Raw genomic sequence first — 17,500 nt, 5'->3', positions numbered from 1 at the left:
CGCCTCGGTGGGAAGGAGGAAGAGAACCGAAAAAGAGAATGAAGAGAGAGAGAGAGAAAGAGAAAAGAAACGATAACAGAAAAAGAACCGAAAAAGAGAATGAAGAGAGAGAGAAAGAGACGAGAAAGATGACAGAAAGAGAACCGAAAAAGAGAATGAAGAGAGAGAGAGAAAGAGAAGAGAAAGGATGACAGAAAGAGAATGAAGAGAGAGAGAGAAGAGAAACGATGACAGAAAGAGAACCGAAAAAGAGAACGAAGAGAGAGAGAGAGAAACGAAAAAGAGAACGAAGAGAGAGAGAGAGAGAGAGAAACGAAAAAGAGAACGAAGAGAGAAGAGAGAGAGAAAGAGAAGAGAGAAACGATGACAGGCCGCGTCGGGACGTCTTAAGGGCTCGCGGCAGACCCCCCTCGCCCCCCTCGCTCTCCCTCCCCCTCACACTCCCGCCGCCGCTGTGCCGTATTCAAAGGCCACTGACTTCGTAACTTCTCGGCCCAAGTCGGGAAGTTCGGAATCTCGATGGAACTTCGTAGATCGGAATGCCTTAATATTATTTACGGTGGTCATTAGCTTCCGGAAGTACTAACGAACGAGAGGTTTCGCTGTAGTTCCCGATGCTGCCGACAGATGGTGCTCGTGTAGTCAAGACGGAGGGGCGAGGAAACGAAAAAAATATATATATAAACTTTGCGAGGAAACGAGAAAATATATATATATATATATATATATATATATATATATATATATATATATATATATATATATATATATATATATATATATATATATATATATATGAACTTTTACAACAGGCGGTCAAGGAAAAAAAAAATAGGTTTCAAATTTTGGAAGAAAAGGAAATAAAGGATAAACAAAATTACGTTTCCATCTAAAAGGATTTGAATAGCAACCAATTTTATTTTTAAAAAACTCAACCGTGTCCTTAAAGACGCTACTTGAACTAAAGAGAGAGAATGAAAGAGAAGAGAAAAGTGCGAAAGAGAAAGAGAGAGAGAGAGAAATAAACCAAGACAAGAACATCAAAGATAATTTTGAAAAATGAAAACAAAAAAAAATCAAGAGTATGCAGATGAGCTCTTCCATAAGCCATTCAAAGTCTAAATCAACTTCAAAGGACATTCTGGAATATGAAAAACATATGCGGAGAGGAGAGGAGAAGAGAGGAGAGGAGAGGAAAGTGAAGTCAAAACGGAGATAAGTATTGAAGAGGTGGAGAGGAGGAGGCAAGCAGACAGACATCTAGATAGACAGACAGATAGACAGACAGGCAGACAGATAGACAGGCAGATAGACAGTGCAATAGACAGGCAGATAGACAGTGCAATAGACAGGGACAGATATCTAGATAAACAGGCAAACAGTCAGGCAGACAGACAGGCAGATAGAAACAGACAGGCAGATAGACAGGCAGACAGACAGGCAGATAGATAGGCAGACAGATAGACAGGCAGACAGACAGGCAGACATACCTGACAGGCACTGACAGACAGATAAACCAACGGAAACCAAACTACAGATATATACAGGGAGAGAGATTGCGAGAGAAAGAAAGGGGGATATAAAGAGAAAGAGACAGAAATTGATTATATATAGAGAGAGAGAGAGAGACAGACAGACAGACAGACAGATCAACAGAAAGAGAACTACAGATAGAGACAGGGAGAGACTTTGCGAGTTATAAAAAGGAACATACACAGAAAGAGACAGAAATTGATAGATACATATAGAGAGATAGAGAGAGAAAAGAAAAATGAAAGAGAGAGAGAGAACAAGACACAGCCAGACAGACAAATAGAAACTGATCATACAATTTCACAGAAAGACAGATAGATCGAGCGTATAATTCGATAGACAGATGAATCCACAAGACTGGGGATTGGAGAGACTGGAGTGAGAAGGGTTCCGAGGCGAATTGTGTGGATTGGGTGGATAGAAGATTGGCTGGACGGATGAGTGGATGGGAAATGGAATTGAGGATTGATTGGGGCTGAGGAGGCAAGGCCGATTGGTGGATCAACGGTGGAGTGAATGTGAACTACGCAGTCACACGCACACACACCCACGTGTATGTATGTAGCTGCAGGTTCACACACCCACGCGTACACACGTCCACATGTGCAGACAGCTATTTGCATACACATCGACACGAGAGAGAGAGAGAAAGAGAGAGAGAGAGAGAGAGAGAGGGAAAGAGAAGGAAAGAGAGAGAGAGAGACCAAGAGAGAGAGAGAGAGAGAGACCGACCGACCGAGAAAGAGAGACCAAGAGAGAGAGAGAGACCGACCGAGAAAGAGAGACCAAGAGAGAGAGAGAGACCGACCGAAGACCAAGAGAGAAAGATAGACCAAGAGAGAGACCGTCGGTTTCCATTACACCGATTCTGTGATAGGTTTCTCTTTGAAATCATGGATCAGATTCCGCCGGCAATGTCCATGCAAATCTCAGACTCTCCTTGTGCATGTATCCTAATATTCGAGGTTCTGCCCGTTTTCTACGCGGCGGTGTATCAATAAGGGTAAACTTATCTATTTCATGAAGTTATTTTTTCTCTCTCTTCTTCTTTCTTCTTTCTTCTTTCTTCTTTCTTTTTTTTCTTTCATTCTTGTTCTTTCTTCTTTCTTGTTCTTTCTTCTTCTTTCTTCTTTCTTCTTCTTTCTTCTTTCTTCTTCTTTCTTCTTTCTTCTTTCTTTTTTCTTCTTTCTTCTTTTGTGTGCTTTAGTTATTTGGTTTGATTATCAATATACATAGGTTGCTCAGATTTTTGAATATATACATATATATCTTTTAAAAGCATATATTCATATTCTTTCACAATTAGCATAACTCCGCATAGTTCATCATAGCATTATAGTTGACCAAAAAATTGAGCGATATTCAAGGAAAAAAAACTTGGACAAAAAACTTAAAAGATACTGAAAAAAGTCCCCAAAAGTCCCTAAGTAACTCGAAAGGACCTGAAAGGACGTGAGGGTAACGAAGGAGGATTTAAGAAGAGCGATTGTCCGAAGGAGGAAGAGGGGGAGGAGGAGGGGGAGTAGGGGATAGAGGAAGGGGGAGAGGCAGCATTAGTGAATCTTGGGGAAAAGTCTACGGGATAACCACGCCCCATTTCAGCGACGGCTTGTGTTGAGTTGGGGAAGAGAAAGAGAAAGAGAGACAAGAGAGAGAGAGAGGCTTGAAAGAGAGAAACTCGAGAGAGAGAGAGCGATAGAGAGACTTAAAAAGACTTAGAAGAGAGACTCGAGAGAGAGACTCGAGAGAGACACGAGAGAGAGATGTGCGAGAGAGACTTAAAGAGACACACAAACTCGAGAAAGAGACTCGAGAGAGAGAAGTGCGAGAGAGACTTAGGAGGCGAAGGAAGATTTAGAGAGAGCGATTGTCCAAAAGAGGAAGAGGGGAAAGGGGAACAGGGGGAGAGGAGAGAGAGAGGAAGGAGAGAGGCCGCATTAGTGAATCTCGGTGAAAACTCTACGGGGGAACTGCGCCCCATTTCAGCGACGCTCTGTGTTGGGTTGGGAAGGGGAGAGAGGGAGAGGGAGAGAAGGGAAATAGATTGGATAAGGGGAAGGGGAGAAAGGGAGAAGGAGAGAAAGGAAACAGATTGAATAAGGGGAAGGGGAGAAAGGGAGAAGGAGAGAAGGGAAACGGATTGGATAAGGGGAGGGGGAGAAAGGGAGAGGGAGAGAAGGGGAGAGGGAGAGAAGGGAAACAGATTGGATAAGGGGAAGGGGAAAGGATGGGAGAGACACGCAGAGATGAATAGACAAGAGAGAAGGAGAGGGAGATGGATAGGAGAAAGAGGCAGACAGATAGACAGACATGCAGACATGTAGGGAGACAAAAAAGATGGAGATGGAGTGACAGACAGATAGAGAGAGAAGGAGACACAGACAGAAAAAGATAGAAAGAAAGACATGTAAGCAGACAGAGAGAAAATAGAGACAAAGACAGACACCTAGACAGACAGAGAGAAAGAGACAGACAGACAAAGAGAAAATAGAGAAAGTAGAGACAAGCAGACAGGCAACTAGACAGACAGAGAGAGAAAGAGACAAACAGAGAGAAAGAGACAGGCAGACAAAGAGAAAATAGAGACAAACAGACAGACAGAGAGAGAAAGAGACAAACAGACAGTTAAAGAGAAAGAGCGAGACAGACAGACAAATAGAAAATAAAAAACAGACAGACAGAGAGAGAAAGCGACACACAGACAGAGACAGAGAGAAAGAGCGAGACAGACAGTGAGAGAAAGAGACAAACAGACAGAGAAAATAGAAACAAACAGACAGACAGACAGAGAAAGCGACAAACAGACAGACAGACAGAGAAAGCGACAAACAGGCAGAGAGAAAGCGACAAACAGGCAGAGAGAAAGAAACAAACAGACAGACAGAGAGAAAGAGACAAACAAACACAGACAGTAAGAAAGAAACAGAAAGACAGACAGAGAAAGAGACAAACAGACACAGAAAATAGACAAGCAAACAGACAGACAGAGAGAGAAAGCGACAAACAGACAGACAGAGAAAGCGACAAACAGACAGACAGAGAAAGAAAAAGACAAACAGAGAGAGAGAGAAAGAGACAGACAAACAGAGAGACAAACAGACAGAGAGAAAGAGAAAGAGACGAGACAGACAGACAAAAACAAAAGGGCCTCCTCCGCGCTTCCTCTTTAAAACAGCAACAAGCGAGCGAGCAGAAACGTCCTGAACTTGGGACTCCGAGACCCGGTTCGGCGTCTCGGAGGAGAGACTCCGAGGCGATTTACTTGCAGGTGCTTGTTCGGGGGGTGATGGGTGGGGGGAGGAGAGGAGGGTGATGGGGGGGGGGGGGAGGGAAGGGAGGGGTGGGGGTGGGGGAAGGGGTAGATAGGACAGTGGTGATGGGGTGATGGGGGCAGAGGGTGGGAAGAAGGGGAGGGAGTGGGGGAAGGGGGAGGGGGTGAGGGTAGAGGGTGGGAGAAGGGTGAGGTGAGGGAAGGGAAGTAGGGAGGAGTAAGGAGGGGGAAGGGTGGGGAGAAGGGAAGGGAGAAGAGTGAGGAGGGAAGGGAGGTAGGAAGGGGGAATATGGAGGGTGGAAGGGGAAGGGGGAGAGAGGGAGGAGGGTAGGGGGAAGAGCAGGTAAGAGGGGTGGGAGAGGACATCAAGGAGAAGGTGATTTTGTACCAGGGAGCTTGTTGAGGGAGGGGTGCAGGGGCTTGTTGGGGGGGGGGGGAGGGGGTAGGGAAGGGGAGAAAGAGAGGGGGAGAAACAGCAGGAGAGGAGAGACTCAAGGTGATTTGCTTTCAGGTGCTTGGGGAGGGAGAGGAGGGCGATAGAGGAGGAAGGGGAAAGGGGAGTGAGGGTGGGGGAAGGGTTAGTATGATAGTTGGGGCAGGAAAAGGGGGTAGGTGTGCGGGAAAGTGGGAGACAGCAGAATGGGGGGACAGCAGAAAGGTGGTGTGGGCAGTTCAAGTGTGTCCGACGGTGCTGGGTGGGGGGAGGGGCGATGGGGAGAAGAGAGTGGGAGTGGAGGGAGGGGTTCGGGTTGATGGGGAAAAGGGGAGGCTGTGAGGTTCATGGCTGTGCAGTTAGTGGCTGGTTGTGAATGGGGAGTCAGGGGGGTTTCCCGTGGGTGTGTGGTGGTGTGGTTATGTGTATGTTGGGAAGGGGGGGGGGGGGTACGTGTACAGATGGATGGTTGTAGGTGCATGTGTGTGTGTGTGTGTGCACGCGTGCGCGCGCATGTGTACAGGCATGGTTGTAAGAGTGTTTATGAATAGACAAACTATAAAACACCCAAACAAAAAGATAAACAAACCAACATATTTAAACAAATAAAAAAAAAAAATCGACAGATTCTCCCACAGACACAATGACAGACAAAAAAGAATAACAATAAAAAAAAGTACAAACCTCTCTTACTCTTCCTCTTTCTTCTCTCTCTCTCTTACTCTTCCTCTTTCTTCTCTCTCTCTTTTACTCTCCTTTTTCTTCTCTCTCTCTCTTTTATTTAACGTTTCCACATGGGCGCAGAAACGAATTTCTTTTCTTTGACAGATATGCACGAACATCGAAGTATTTTCTTTCTTTCTTTCTTTCTTTCTTTCTTTCTTTCTTTCTTTCTTTCTTTCTTTCTTTCTTTCTTTCTTTCTTTCTTTCTTTCTTTCTTTCTTTCTTTCTTTCTTTCTTTCTTTCTTTCTTTCGTTCTTTCGTTCTTTCGTTCTTTCGTTCTTTCGTTCTTTCGTTCTTTCGTTCTTTCGTTCTTTCTTTCTTTCTTTCTTTCTTTCTTTCTTTCTTTCTTTCTTTCTTTCTTTCTTTCTTTCTTTCTTTCGTTCTTTCTTTCGTTCTTTCTTCGTTCTTTCTTTCTGTTCTTTCTTTCGTTCTTTCTTTCGTTCTTTCTTTCTGTCCTTTTTTCTTTCTTTCTTTCGTTTCTTTCTTTTTCTTTCCTTTCTTTCTTTCTATCTTTCTTTTCTTGTCTTTTCTTGTCTTTCTTTCGTTCTTTCTTTCTTTTCGTTCTTTCGTCTCTTTCTGTTCTTTCGTTCTTTCGTTCTTCGTTCTTCGTTTTTTCGTTCTTTCGTTCTTTCGTTCTTTCTTTCTTTCTTTCTTTCTTTCTTCTGTTCTTTCTTTCTTTCGTTCTTTCTGTTCTTTCTTTCTTTCGTTCTTTCTTTCTTTCTTTCTTTTCTTTTCTTTCTTTCTTTCTTTGCTTTCTTGCTTTCTTCTTTGCTTTCTTTCTTTCTTGCCTTTCTTCTTTCTTGCTTTCTTTCTTTCTTTCTTTCAGTTTCTTTCTTTCGTTCTTTTTCTTTTTCTTCTTTCGTTCTTTCTGTTCTTTCTGTTCTTTCGTTCTCTCTTTCTGTTCTTTCTTTCTTTCTTTCTTGCTTTCTTGCTTTCTTGCTTTCTTGCTTTCTTGCTTTCTTGCTTTCTTGCTTTCTTGCTTTCTTGCTTTCTTGCTTTCTTGCTTTCTTGCTTTCTTGCTTTCTTGCTTTCTTGCTTTCTTGCTTTCTTGCTTTCTTGCTTTCTTGCTTTCTTGCTTTCTTGCTTTCTTGCTTTCGTCTCTTTCTTGCTTTCTTGCTTTCTTGCTTTCTTGCTTTCTTGCTTTCTTGCTTTCTTGCTTTCTTGCTTTCTTGCTTTCTTGCTTTCTTGCTTTCTTGCTTTCTTGCTTTCTTGCTTTCTTGCTTTCTTGCTTTTTGTTTTTCAATAAATCCTCGACTAAGACAGACGGTTTACTCGCATGATTTTTTTTTCTGGATTTATGGAAAGGGGGAGAAGGGAGGAGAGGGGAAAGGGGAAGGGGGAGGGGAAGGGAAGGAGAGAGGGCGAAGGGGAGGGAAAGGGAAGGAGAGAGGGAAGGAGAGAGTGCAAAAGGGAGGGAAGGAGAAGGGGAAGGAGAAGAAGAGAGGGCAAACAGGGGGAGGGCAAAGGAGGAGGGGAGAGGGAAGGAGAGAGCGGCAAAAGGGAGAGAGAAGAGGAAGGAGAAGGGGCAAAGGGAGGGAAAGAAGGAGAAAGAGATCGTGCAACAGGAGAGGGTGAAGGGGGAGGAGAGACGGCCACAGGGGGAGGGGCAAAGGCAAGGGTTTGATAAGGGGAGGGAAGGGTGTATGGTTTAAGTCTATTTATATATATATATAATATATATATATATATATATATATATATATATATATATATATATATATATATATATATATATATATATATATATATATATATATATATATAACAAAAATAAACGTTTCAACACTCAAATGACATCAGCACTTTCTCAAACGCAAGCCACAACAAAACACACATGATACAACTCCAAAAAAAAAGGAAAAAAAAAATGACAGTGACAAAGACAATCACGAGGATGGCACCAACTCGATTACTTTCGCCGAGTGATGGCCCATGACATCTGTGGGTGAGAGTTTGATAGGAAAAGAGAGAGAATACGTATTGACTTGCTGTCAGTATGGGTAGGGACGTTACACACACACACACCCATTTCCCCCATTTCCCCCATTTCCCCCTCCCTTCCTTTCCTTCCTCTCGCCTATTTTCCTTTCTCCTCATTTCGGCTATTTTACTTTCTTTCCTTTCGTCTATTTTCCTTTCTCTCCTTTCGCCTATTTTCCTTTCTCTCATTTCGCCTATTTTCGTTTCTCTCCTCATTTCGCCTATTTTCCTTTCTCCTCATTTCGTCTATTTTCCTTTCTCCTCATTTCGCATATTTTCCTTTTTCTCATTTCGCATATTTTCCTTTCTCTCCTTTCGGATATTTTCCTTTCTCTCCTTTCGGATATTTTCCTTTCTCTGCTTTCGGATATTTTCCTTTCTCTCCTTTCGCATATTTTCCTTTTTCTCCTTCCTTTTCTCCTTTCTCCTTCCTTTTCCTCGCCCCTTTCCCCCTTCCCTTATTTTCCTTTTCTTATTTTCTTTCCCTTACTATTTTCCTCATTTTCTTCCCACTCCTTTTATCATTTTCCCACTTCCTTAATTCCTCTTCATTTTTCCTTCCCTCTTTTCCCATTTCCCCTCCTTTTTTCGTTATTTTCCCCTCCCTTCTATTTGTTTTTCCCTCACTCTTTCTCTCTATCCAGTTTCTATTTTCATTCCCTCTCTCTAACCCCCTTCTTTATTTCTGTTCCCCTTTTTCACCCCTTCTTTCTTTCCTTTCTTCTCCCCCTTTCTTCTTTCTATTCTCTTTTCCCCCGTTCTTATTTAGTTCCACTCACCCTTTCTTCTTTCCCTTATCCTCTCCATCTCCCTTCTTCTCTTCTATTCTCTTTCTCTCCTTCCTTTGTATTTCCACTCTCCCTTCCCCTTCCTTTTATCCTCTTCTCATTCTCCACTCCCTTCATCCTTCTCACCACTCCTTTCCTCCCCTTCCTCTCTCAATTACTTCCTGTCCCTCTCCCTCCTCTCCCCACCCCCTTTCCCTTTCCTCTCCCCCTCCCTTGCATCCCTTCCACCTCCCCTGTCTCTCCCCCCCTTTCCGCCTCCCTCCCCTTCCCTTTTCCTCCCCTCTCCCTCCCCTCCCCTCTCCCTCCCCCTCACCCTGCCTTCACGCCTCCCCTTCCCTTTTTCCCTCCCCTCTCCTCCGTCCCCCTCACTCACCCTTCCCTCCTCTCCTTCCCCTCTTCCCTCTCCCTTCCTCCTCTCCCCCCTTTCCCCCTCCCCTCACCTCCCTCCAGCCTCCCCCTCACTCCCTTGCTTTCTCCCTCCTCCCTTCCCTCCCTCCCTCCCCCTCCCTCCCTTTCCCCTCCCTCCTCTCCCTCCCCTCCCCTTCCCCTCCCCTTCCCCCTCTCCCTTCCTTCCCCCTTCCTTCCCTTTCACCTCCCCTTCCCTTTTCCCTCCCCCTATCCCTTTCTTTCCCCATTCCCCTTCCCTCCTCCCTTCCCTCTCCCCTTTCCCCCTCCCCTCCCCCTTTTCCCCTTTTTTCTCCCCCCCTCCTTTCCTCCCCTCCTCCCTCCTTCCCTCTCCCTCCCTCCCTCTCCTTTCCCCCTTCCCTTTGCCTCTCGCACCCCTGCTGTTAGATTTGCTTAGAAACTTGATATTGATTTGGTAAAAGTTTCCTCCTCTCTCTCCCCTCTCCCGCCCCCTCTCCCGCGGGAGTGGGGGCGGGGAGGGGGAGGGGGGGAGGGGGGGAGGGGGAACAGAAAGATGAGAAGAGTTCGAGTTGTATGCGTGAGGGAGAGTGTGGGGAGGAGGAGGAGGGAGGAGGAGGGGGAGTGAGAGGAGGAGGGAGAGAAGGAGGAGGAGGAGATGGAGAACAAGAGAAGTAGGAGGAACAGGAGGAGGAGATGGAGAACAAGAGAAGTAGGAGGAACAGGAGGAGGAGATGGAAAACAAGAGAAGTAGGAGGAACAGGAGGAGGAGATGGAAAACAAGAGAAGTAGGAGGAACAGGAGGAGGAGATGGAGAACAAGAGAAGGAGGAGGAACAGGAGGAGGAGATGGAGAACAAGAGAAGTATGAGGAACAGGAGCAGGAGATGGAGAAGGAGGAAGAGAGGAGGAGGAGGAGGAGGAACAAGAGGATATAGAGAAGGAAGAGGAAGAGAAGTAGGAGAAACAGAAGAAGGAGAAGGAGGAAGAGAGGAGAAGTAGGAGGAACAGGAGGAGGAGGAATAACTGGGGAGGGAGACTATGGCTATTTACAAGGAGATCCTGATGAAGGCAGGAGAAGAAGAGGTGGATAAAGGAAGACGTCGGAAGGAAAGTGAGAGGGAAGGAATAGGGAGAATGGGGAAAGGGTGGATCGGAGGGAGGAGGAGGAGAGAAGGGGGGAAGAGGAGGAGAAAGAAGAAAAGGTAAAGGGGGAGGTTAGAGAACGAGGAGAAATAGGGGGGAGGAGAGGGAGGAGGAGAATAAGGGAAAAGGAGGAGGACTATGATCAAGAACAAGGAGAAAGAGTAGGAGGAGGAGGGAGGAGGAAGGAAGGAGGATGGAAGAGGAGGAGGAGGGAGGGGGAAGAGGAGGGAGGGAGGAGGAGGAGGATGGAAGAGGAGGAGGAGGAGGGAGGAGGATGGAAGAGGAGGAAGAGGAGGAGGGAGGAGCAGGAGCAGGCAGGAGTAGGGGTTCTCAACAGGTGGCGCTGCTGCTCACCTGTCTAGAGCGGTTCACCTGATCAATGCTTGCTGACTGCCCCCGGGTTGCAGCATGATCAATACTTGTCAAGGTCTAGTTTTGTTCAGAATCCTTTCATCTGTTTTCCTCTCCTTGATTTCAATTCCGTGAATGTCGTTTCGGCGCCCATCTCCATCTCCCCGGGCCGCCCATCATCTCCCCGGGCCGCCCATCATCTCCCCGGGCCGCCCATCATCTCCCCGGGCCGCCCATCATCTCCCGGGTCCGCCCATCATCTCCCCGGGCCGCCCATCATCTCCCCGGGCCGCCCATCATCTCCCCGGGCCGCCCATCATCTCCCCGGGCCGCCCATCATCTCCCCGGGCCGCCCTTCATCTCCATCTCCCCGGGCCGCCCATCATCTCCTCGGGCCGCCCATCATCTCCCGGGTCCGCCCATCATCTCCCGGGTCCGCCCGTCGCTCCCCGAGAGACGCCGCTCTAACGAGTCTTCCTTCTCTTGCAGGCGCCTCTACGAGTCCCGCGAGGTGGCCGCCCTCGAGGTGCGGGCGCCGCCCATGGACGTGCTCGCGCCCGCAGTCAAGGTGGGCGAGCGCGGGGGTGACGCCGCCGCCGCCGCCGGCATGGTGGACAGCATGGGCGGCGCGGGCGTGCGCGAGGAGGACGAGCGGCGCGTGGCCATCCGCATCAAGCTGTGCGGCGAGTGCGGCGCCCGCCACGTCGCCGGCACCTGCCCGTTCTCGCGCCCCACCCACGTCCTGCCCGACACGTGCCCGCCGCCCGCGCACGCCCACCTGCACTCCGGCGGCCTCGAGGTGCAGCCGCAGCAGAACGGCGTGATCGTGGCGCCGCCGCACCGCGAGGCGCCGGTCAACCTGTCGGGGGGAGCCGCGGGCGGCGGGGGCGGCGCGGGCGCGGGGCGCGAGGAGGAGCGCGAGGAGGAGACCTGGCGCGACCCGCAGCGGCCGGGCTCGCCGGGATGCTACGCCCGCGCCTCGCTGCCGCCCGGCCTGGCGCTCGAGCGCCGCGTGCTCCCGCCGCCGCAGGACAGCTCCGTCGACAGCGACAGCGACGTGGGCGTGGTGGGCGTGACGCAGGTGCCCGGGCGCCAGGTGGAGGTGGTGGTGGCGAGGGCGCCCATCACGCGCTACACGCAGCTGGGCCCCGTGGTGGGCGCGCCCGTCAGGGAGAGGGACATCCCCGACGACTTCTGCATGGTCAACCTGTGGGAGGTAAGTCGCCCGCCCTCCCGGCCGCTCCTGGCGCTCTTCGCGCTCTCTTCGCGCTCTCGCTCCTCCTTCGCTCTTCCTTCGTTCTCTCTCCGTTCTCTCTCTTGCTCTCCGTCCCTCTTCCTCCCTCTTCATTTGCTCTCCGTAGCTCCCCCCCCCTCCCCTCTCCCCCGCCTTCTCCTGCATTCCTTCAGTCTTTCTCCGTTTTCTTCCCCTTTTCTCCTAATTCCTCCACTCTCCTTCGCTTCCCTTTGTCCCTCTTCTGCTTTACTTCGCTCCCTACCACTCTCGTTTCTGCCTCTTCTTTCTCCATCCCTTCCTCTTCGCTCTCCCTCAGTCTCCTTCCTTTCATTTGCTTTCCACCCCCTTTATCCTTCCCCTTCCTTCACCCCTTTTCCATCCACTTTACTCCCCTTCAACTCTTCTCTTCCCTTCTCCTTCCTTCATCCTCCTTTACTCCCTTCTCCCATTCTCCATCCCCTTTAACTCTTCTTCACTCTCCTCCCTTCTCCTTCTTCTCCCCTTTTCTCTTTCTTCCTTCTCCCTCCCTTCTCCTTCTTCGCCCCCCTTCTTTCTCTTCCTTTCCCTCTCCTCCCTGTCTCCTTCTTCTTCGCCCCTTTCTTTTCTCCTTCTTCTCTCTCTTCCTCTCCTCCTTTCTCCCGTCCCTTTCGCCCCTTTTCTCTCCTTCCCTCCTCCCTTCTCCGTCCTCGCCTCCTCTCCTTCCTCCTCCGTTCTCCTTCTTCGCCCCTTTATCTCTTCTTCCCCCTCCTCCTCCTCCCCTCTCCTTCTACGCCCCCTTTTCTCTCCTTCCCTCTCCTCCCTTCTCCTTCTTCGCCCCTTTTTCTCTCCCTCCCTCTCCTCCTTTCTCCTTCTTCGCTCCTTTTCTCTCCTTCCCTCTCCTTCCCTCTCAGCTCCCTTCCTTCTTCACCCCTTTTCTCTCCTTCCCTCCTCTCCCTCTCTCCTTTTCTTCGCTCCTTTTCTCTCCTCCATGTTCTGCCCCTTTTCTCTCCTTCCCTCTCCTCCCTCCTCCTTCTTCGCTCCCTTTTCCTCTCCTTCCCCCTTCCCCTTCCTCCTTCTTCTTCTTCGCCCCCTTTCTCTCCTTCCCCCTCCTCCCTTCTCCTCCCTTCTCCTTCTTCGCCCCTTCAACTCTTCTTCCTCCTCCTCCTCCTCCTTCCTTCTTCGCCCTCTCTCCTCTCCTCCCTTCTCCTTCTCGCCCTTTTCTCTCCTTCTCCTCCTTCTCCCTCCCTTCTCCTTCGCCCCTTCCCCCTCCTCCTTCTCCCTCAACTCGTCTCCTTCCCCCTCCTCCCATTACTCCTCCCTTTCTCCCTCCCTTTCCCTCTCTTCGCCCTTTTCCTCTTCCTTGTCTCTCCTTCTCTACTTCCAAAACGCTTCCGGCTAATATGTGGCCGAGTTCCGGTCCGAGAATGTCGAATCTGGACTCCTAATCGGGTTCTCTTTGCGGTATTGTTTCTGGATTCGATGTGGAGAGAGAGAGAGAGAGAGAGAGAGAGAGAAAGAGAGAGAGAGAGAGAGAGAAAGGAAGGAGAGAGAGAGAGAGAGTTAGAGGGAGAGAGAGAGGGGGGGGATGAGAGAGAGAGAGAGAGAGAGGGGAGAGAGAGAGAGGGAGAGAGAGAGAGAGAGAGAGAGAGAGAGAGAGAGAGAGAGGGGGGAGAGAGAGAGAGAGAGAGAGTTAGAGAGAGAGAGAGAGAGAGAGAGAGAGAGAGAGAGAGAGTGAGTGAGTGAGTGAGATTGATAGACAGACAGATGGGTAGATTGATAGACAGATGAATTGATAGACAGACAGAAAGAAAATTGGATAGACAGACAGACAGATTGATAGACAGATTGATGGCAGACAGACAGATTGAGTTAGACAGACAGAGATTGATAGACAGACAGATTGATAGACAGTGGACAGAATGGTAGATTATTCGACAGACAGACAGATTGTCAGATAGGACGAACAGACAGATAGGTAGATTAGACAGATTGATAGACAGACAGATTGATAGACAGACAGATTGATAGACAGACAGATTGATAGACAGACAGATTGATAGACAGACAGATTGATAGACAGACAGATTGATAGACAGACAGATTGATAGACAGACAGATTGATAGACAGACAGATTGATAGACAGACAGATTGATAGACAGACAGACAGATTGATAGACAGACAGACAGACAGATTGATAGACAGACAAACAGATTGATAGACAGACAGACAGATTGATAGACAGACAGACAGACAGATTGATAGACAGACAGACAGACAGATTGATAGACAGACAGACAGACAGATTGATAGACAGACAGACAGACAGATTGATAGACAGACAGACAGACAGATTGATAGACAGACAGACAGATTGATAGACAGACAGACAGACAGATTGATAGACAGACAGACAGACAGATTGATAGACAGACAGATTGATAGACAGACAGACAGATCGATAGACAGACAGACAGATTGATAGACAGACAGTTTGATAGATAGATAGATAGAAAGATAGACTGAGACAGAGAGAGAGGGGGAATTAGAGAGAAAGAGAGAAATGTGGAATGAGAGAGAGAAATATGGAATGAGAGAGAGAGAGAGAGAGAGAGAAAGGGAATGAGAGAGAGAAATAGGGAATGAGAGAGAGAGGGAATGAGAGACAGCTAGGAAGAAGTTGATAGACAGAAATAGGACGAATGATTGATAGACAGACAGACAGAATGAGAGAGAGACCGAGAGAGGGGAATGAGAGAGAGAGACGAATTGAATGAAAGACGACAGACAGACAGTGGAAATGAGACGAACAAACGAGAGGAATTGATAGACGAACAGACGATTGATGGAAATGAGAGATAGAAATAGGGAATGAGAGAGAGGAATAGGGAATGAGAGAGAGAGAGAGAGAGGGAATGAGAGAGAGAGAGAGGGAATGAGAGAGAGAGAGAGGGAATGAGAGATAGAAATAGGGAATGAGAGAGAGAGAGAGAGAGAGGGAATGAGAGAGAGAGAGAGGGAATGAGAGAGAGAGAGAGGGAATGAGAGATAGAAATAGGGAATGAGAGAGGGAAAGAGAGAGAGAGAGGGGGAATGAGAGAGAGAGATAGATAGAGGATTACAATGAGAAATAGAGAGACAGACAGATTGAAAGTGAGACAGACAGATAGATAGCGACGGGAATGAGAGAGAGAGATAGATAGAGGGAATGAGAGAGAGAGATAGATAGAGGGAATGAGAGAGAGAGAGAGATAGAGGGAATGAGAGAGAGAGATAGATAGAGGGAATGAGAGAGAGAGATAGATAGAGGGAATGAGAGAGAGAGAGAGAGAGGAAAATTAGAGAGAGAGAGAGAGAGGGAATGAGAGAGAGAGAGATAGAGGGAATGAGAGAGAGAGAGAGATAGAGGGAATGAGAGAGAGAGAGAGATAGAGGGAATGAGAGAGAGAGAGAGATAGAGGGAATGAGAGAGATAGAGGGAATGAGAGAGATAGAGGGAATGAGAGAGATAGAGGGAATGAGAGAGATAGAGGGAATGAGAGAGAGAGAGAGATAGAGGGAATGAGAGAGAGAGATAGATAGAGGGAATGAGAGAGATAGATAGATAGAGGGAATGAGAGAGAGAGAGAGATAGAGGGAATGAGAGAGAGAGAGAGATAGAGGGAATGAGAGAGAGAGATAGATAGAGGGAATGAGAGAGAGAGAGATAGAGGGAATGAGAGAGGGAGAGATAGATAGAGGAAGAATGAGAGAGAGAGATAGATAGAGGAGAATGAGAGGAGAGGAGAGAGAGGGAAAATGAGAGAGAGATAGATAGAGGGTTAGACAGACAGGATTGATAGACAGACAGAGAGATAGACGAATGAGATTGATAGACAGACACAGAGGGAATGAGAGAGACAGATTGATAGAGGGAATGACAGACAGATTTAGATGACAGACAGAATGGGAGACAGACAGATTGATGATAATGACAGAGAGAGACAGAGAGGGGATTGATAGACAGACAGATTGATAATGAAGGAACAGGATCATTATGATAGACAGACAGATTGATAGACAGACAGATTGATAGACAGACAGATTGATAGAGGAGATAGATAGAGATAGACTGAGACAGATAGAGGGAAGCAGAGAGAATGAGAGAGAGATAGATGTGGAATGAGAGAGAGAGATGGAGAGAGAGAGGGAATGAGAGAGAGAGAGAGATAGAGGGAATGGTAGAGAGAGAGAGAAATAGAGGGGAATGAGAGAGAGAGGAATAGATAGAGAGAAATAGGGAATGAGAGAGAGAGAAGCGGGGGAATGAGAGAGAAAGGAGAATGAGAGAGAGAGAGAGAGAGAGATGAGAGAGAGAGAGGGAATGAGAGAGAGAGAGAATGAGAGAGAGAGAGGGGGAATGAGAGAGAGAGAGGGAATGAGAGATAGAAACAGAATGAGAGGAGGAATGAGAGAGAGAGAGAGAGGGAATGAGAGAGAGAAGAAGAGAGAGAGAGAGGAATGAGAGATAGAAATAGGGAATGAGAGAGAAGAGAGAGAGAGAGGAGAGAGAGAGAGAATGAGAGAGAGAGAGAGAATATAGAGAGAGAGAGAGAGGGAATGAGAGATAGAAATAAAGATAAGAGAGATAGATAGAGGGAATGAGAAGAAGAATAGATAAGAATGATGAGAGAGAGAGAGAGAGATAGAGGGAATGAGGAGAGATGAATAGAGGGAATGAGAGAGAGATGAATAGAGGGAATGAGAGAGAGAGAGAGAGATAGAGAATGAGGAGAGAAGAGAGATAGAGAGAATGAGAAGAGGAAGAGATAGAAGGGAGATAAGAGAGAGAGAGAGATGAGGAATGAGAGAGAGAGAGATAGAGGGAATGAGAGAGAGAGAGATATGAGAGGGAATGAGAGAAGAGAAAGAAAGGAAAAGAGAGTGAAAAATAAAGAAAGGGGAATGAGAGAGAGATAGAAGGAATGAGAGAGAGAGAGATAGAGGGAATGGGAGAGAGAGAGAGATGGGGAATGGGAGAGAGAGAGATGAGGGAATGAGAGAGAGAGAGAATGAGGAGACGAGAAGAGAATGAATGGGGAATGAGAAGATAGATAGATAAGAGAGATGAGAGAGAGAGAGAGATAAGAGAATGAGAGAGAGAGATAGAGGGAATGAGAGAAGAATAGATAGAGGGAATGAGAGAGAGAGAGAGAGATAGGAGAGAGATAGAGAGAGAGAGATAGATAGAGGAGGTAGAAGAATCAGTGATATGAAAAATAGAAAGTATATCTGATGAAAAAGATAGTGATAGAAAAGGAAACACAGAGTGAAAAAATAGAGATAGCAGAAGATAAGAGGAATGAAGAGAGAAGAAGATAGAGATGAGAAGAAGATATTGAAAAAAAGCTGAAAATAGGAAAATCAGAGAAAATCAAAAATGGAAGAGAAGATAGAGATAGAGAAGAAGATAGAGGGGGAATGAGAAGATAGATGAAGATAGAGATAGACCAGATCACAGAAATAGAGAGAAGATAGGGGAATATAGAGAGAGAATGAGAATAGGAGAGAGAGATAGAGGAATGAGAAGAGATATAGAGAGGAGGAATGAGAGAGAGATAGATAGAAGAGGTAATGAGAGAGAGACAGAGAGAGAAGAGGAAGGGAGGGGCAGAGAAGGGAATGAGAGAGAGAGAGAGAGATAGAGAGAGAGATAGAGAGA

At 47.4% G+C, this 17,500-nt stretch overlaps 1 protein-coding gene across 1 annotated transcript in view; it reads left to right on the top strand.

Moving 5' to 3' along the window:
- LOC113829420 (uncharacterized) overlaps window positions 1-17,500 on the top strand; it is a 355,286-nt gene that overhangs the window by 246,253 nt on the left and 91,533 nt on the right. Inside the window, exon 4 of the mRNA XM_070136409.1 lies at window positions 11,077-11,803. Coding sequence (XP_069992510.1) covers window positions 11,077-11,803 — 727 coding nt within the window. The remainder of the gene's footprint in view (window positions 1-11,076; window positions 11,804-17,500) is intronic.

Source organism: Penaeus vannamei, chromosome 22, assembly GCF_042767895.1.
Source record: "Penaeus vannamei isolate JL-2024 chromosome 22, ASM4276789v1, whole genome shotgun sequence".
NCBI classification, from domain to species: domain Eukaryota; kingdom Metazoa; phylum Arthropoda; class Malacostraca; order Decapoda; family Penaeidae; genus Penaeus; species Penaeus vannamei.
The sequence above is the reverse complement of the archived record's forward strand: the minus strand, read 5'-3'. Positions and strand labels throughout refer to the sequence as shown.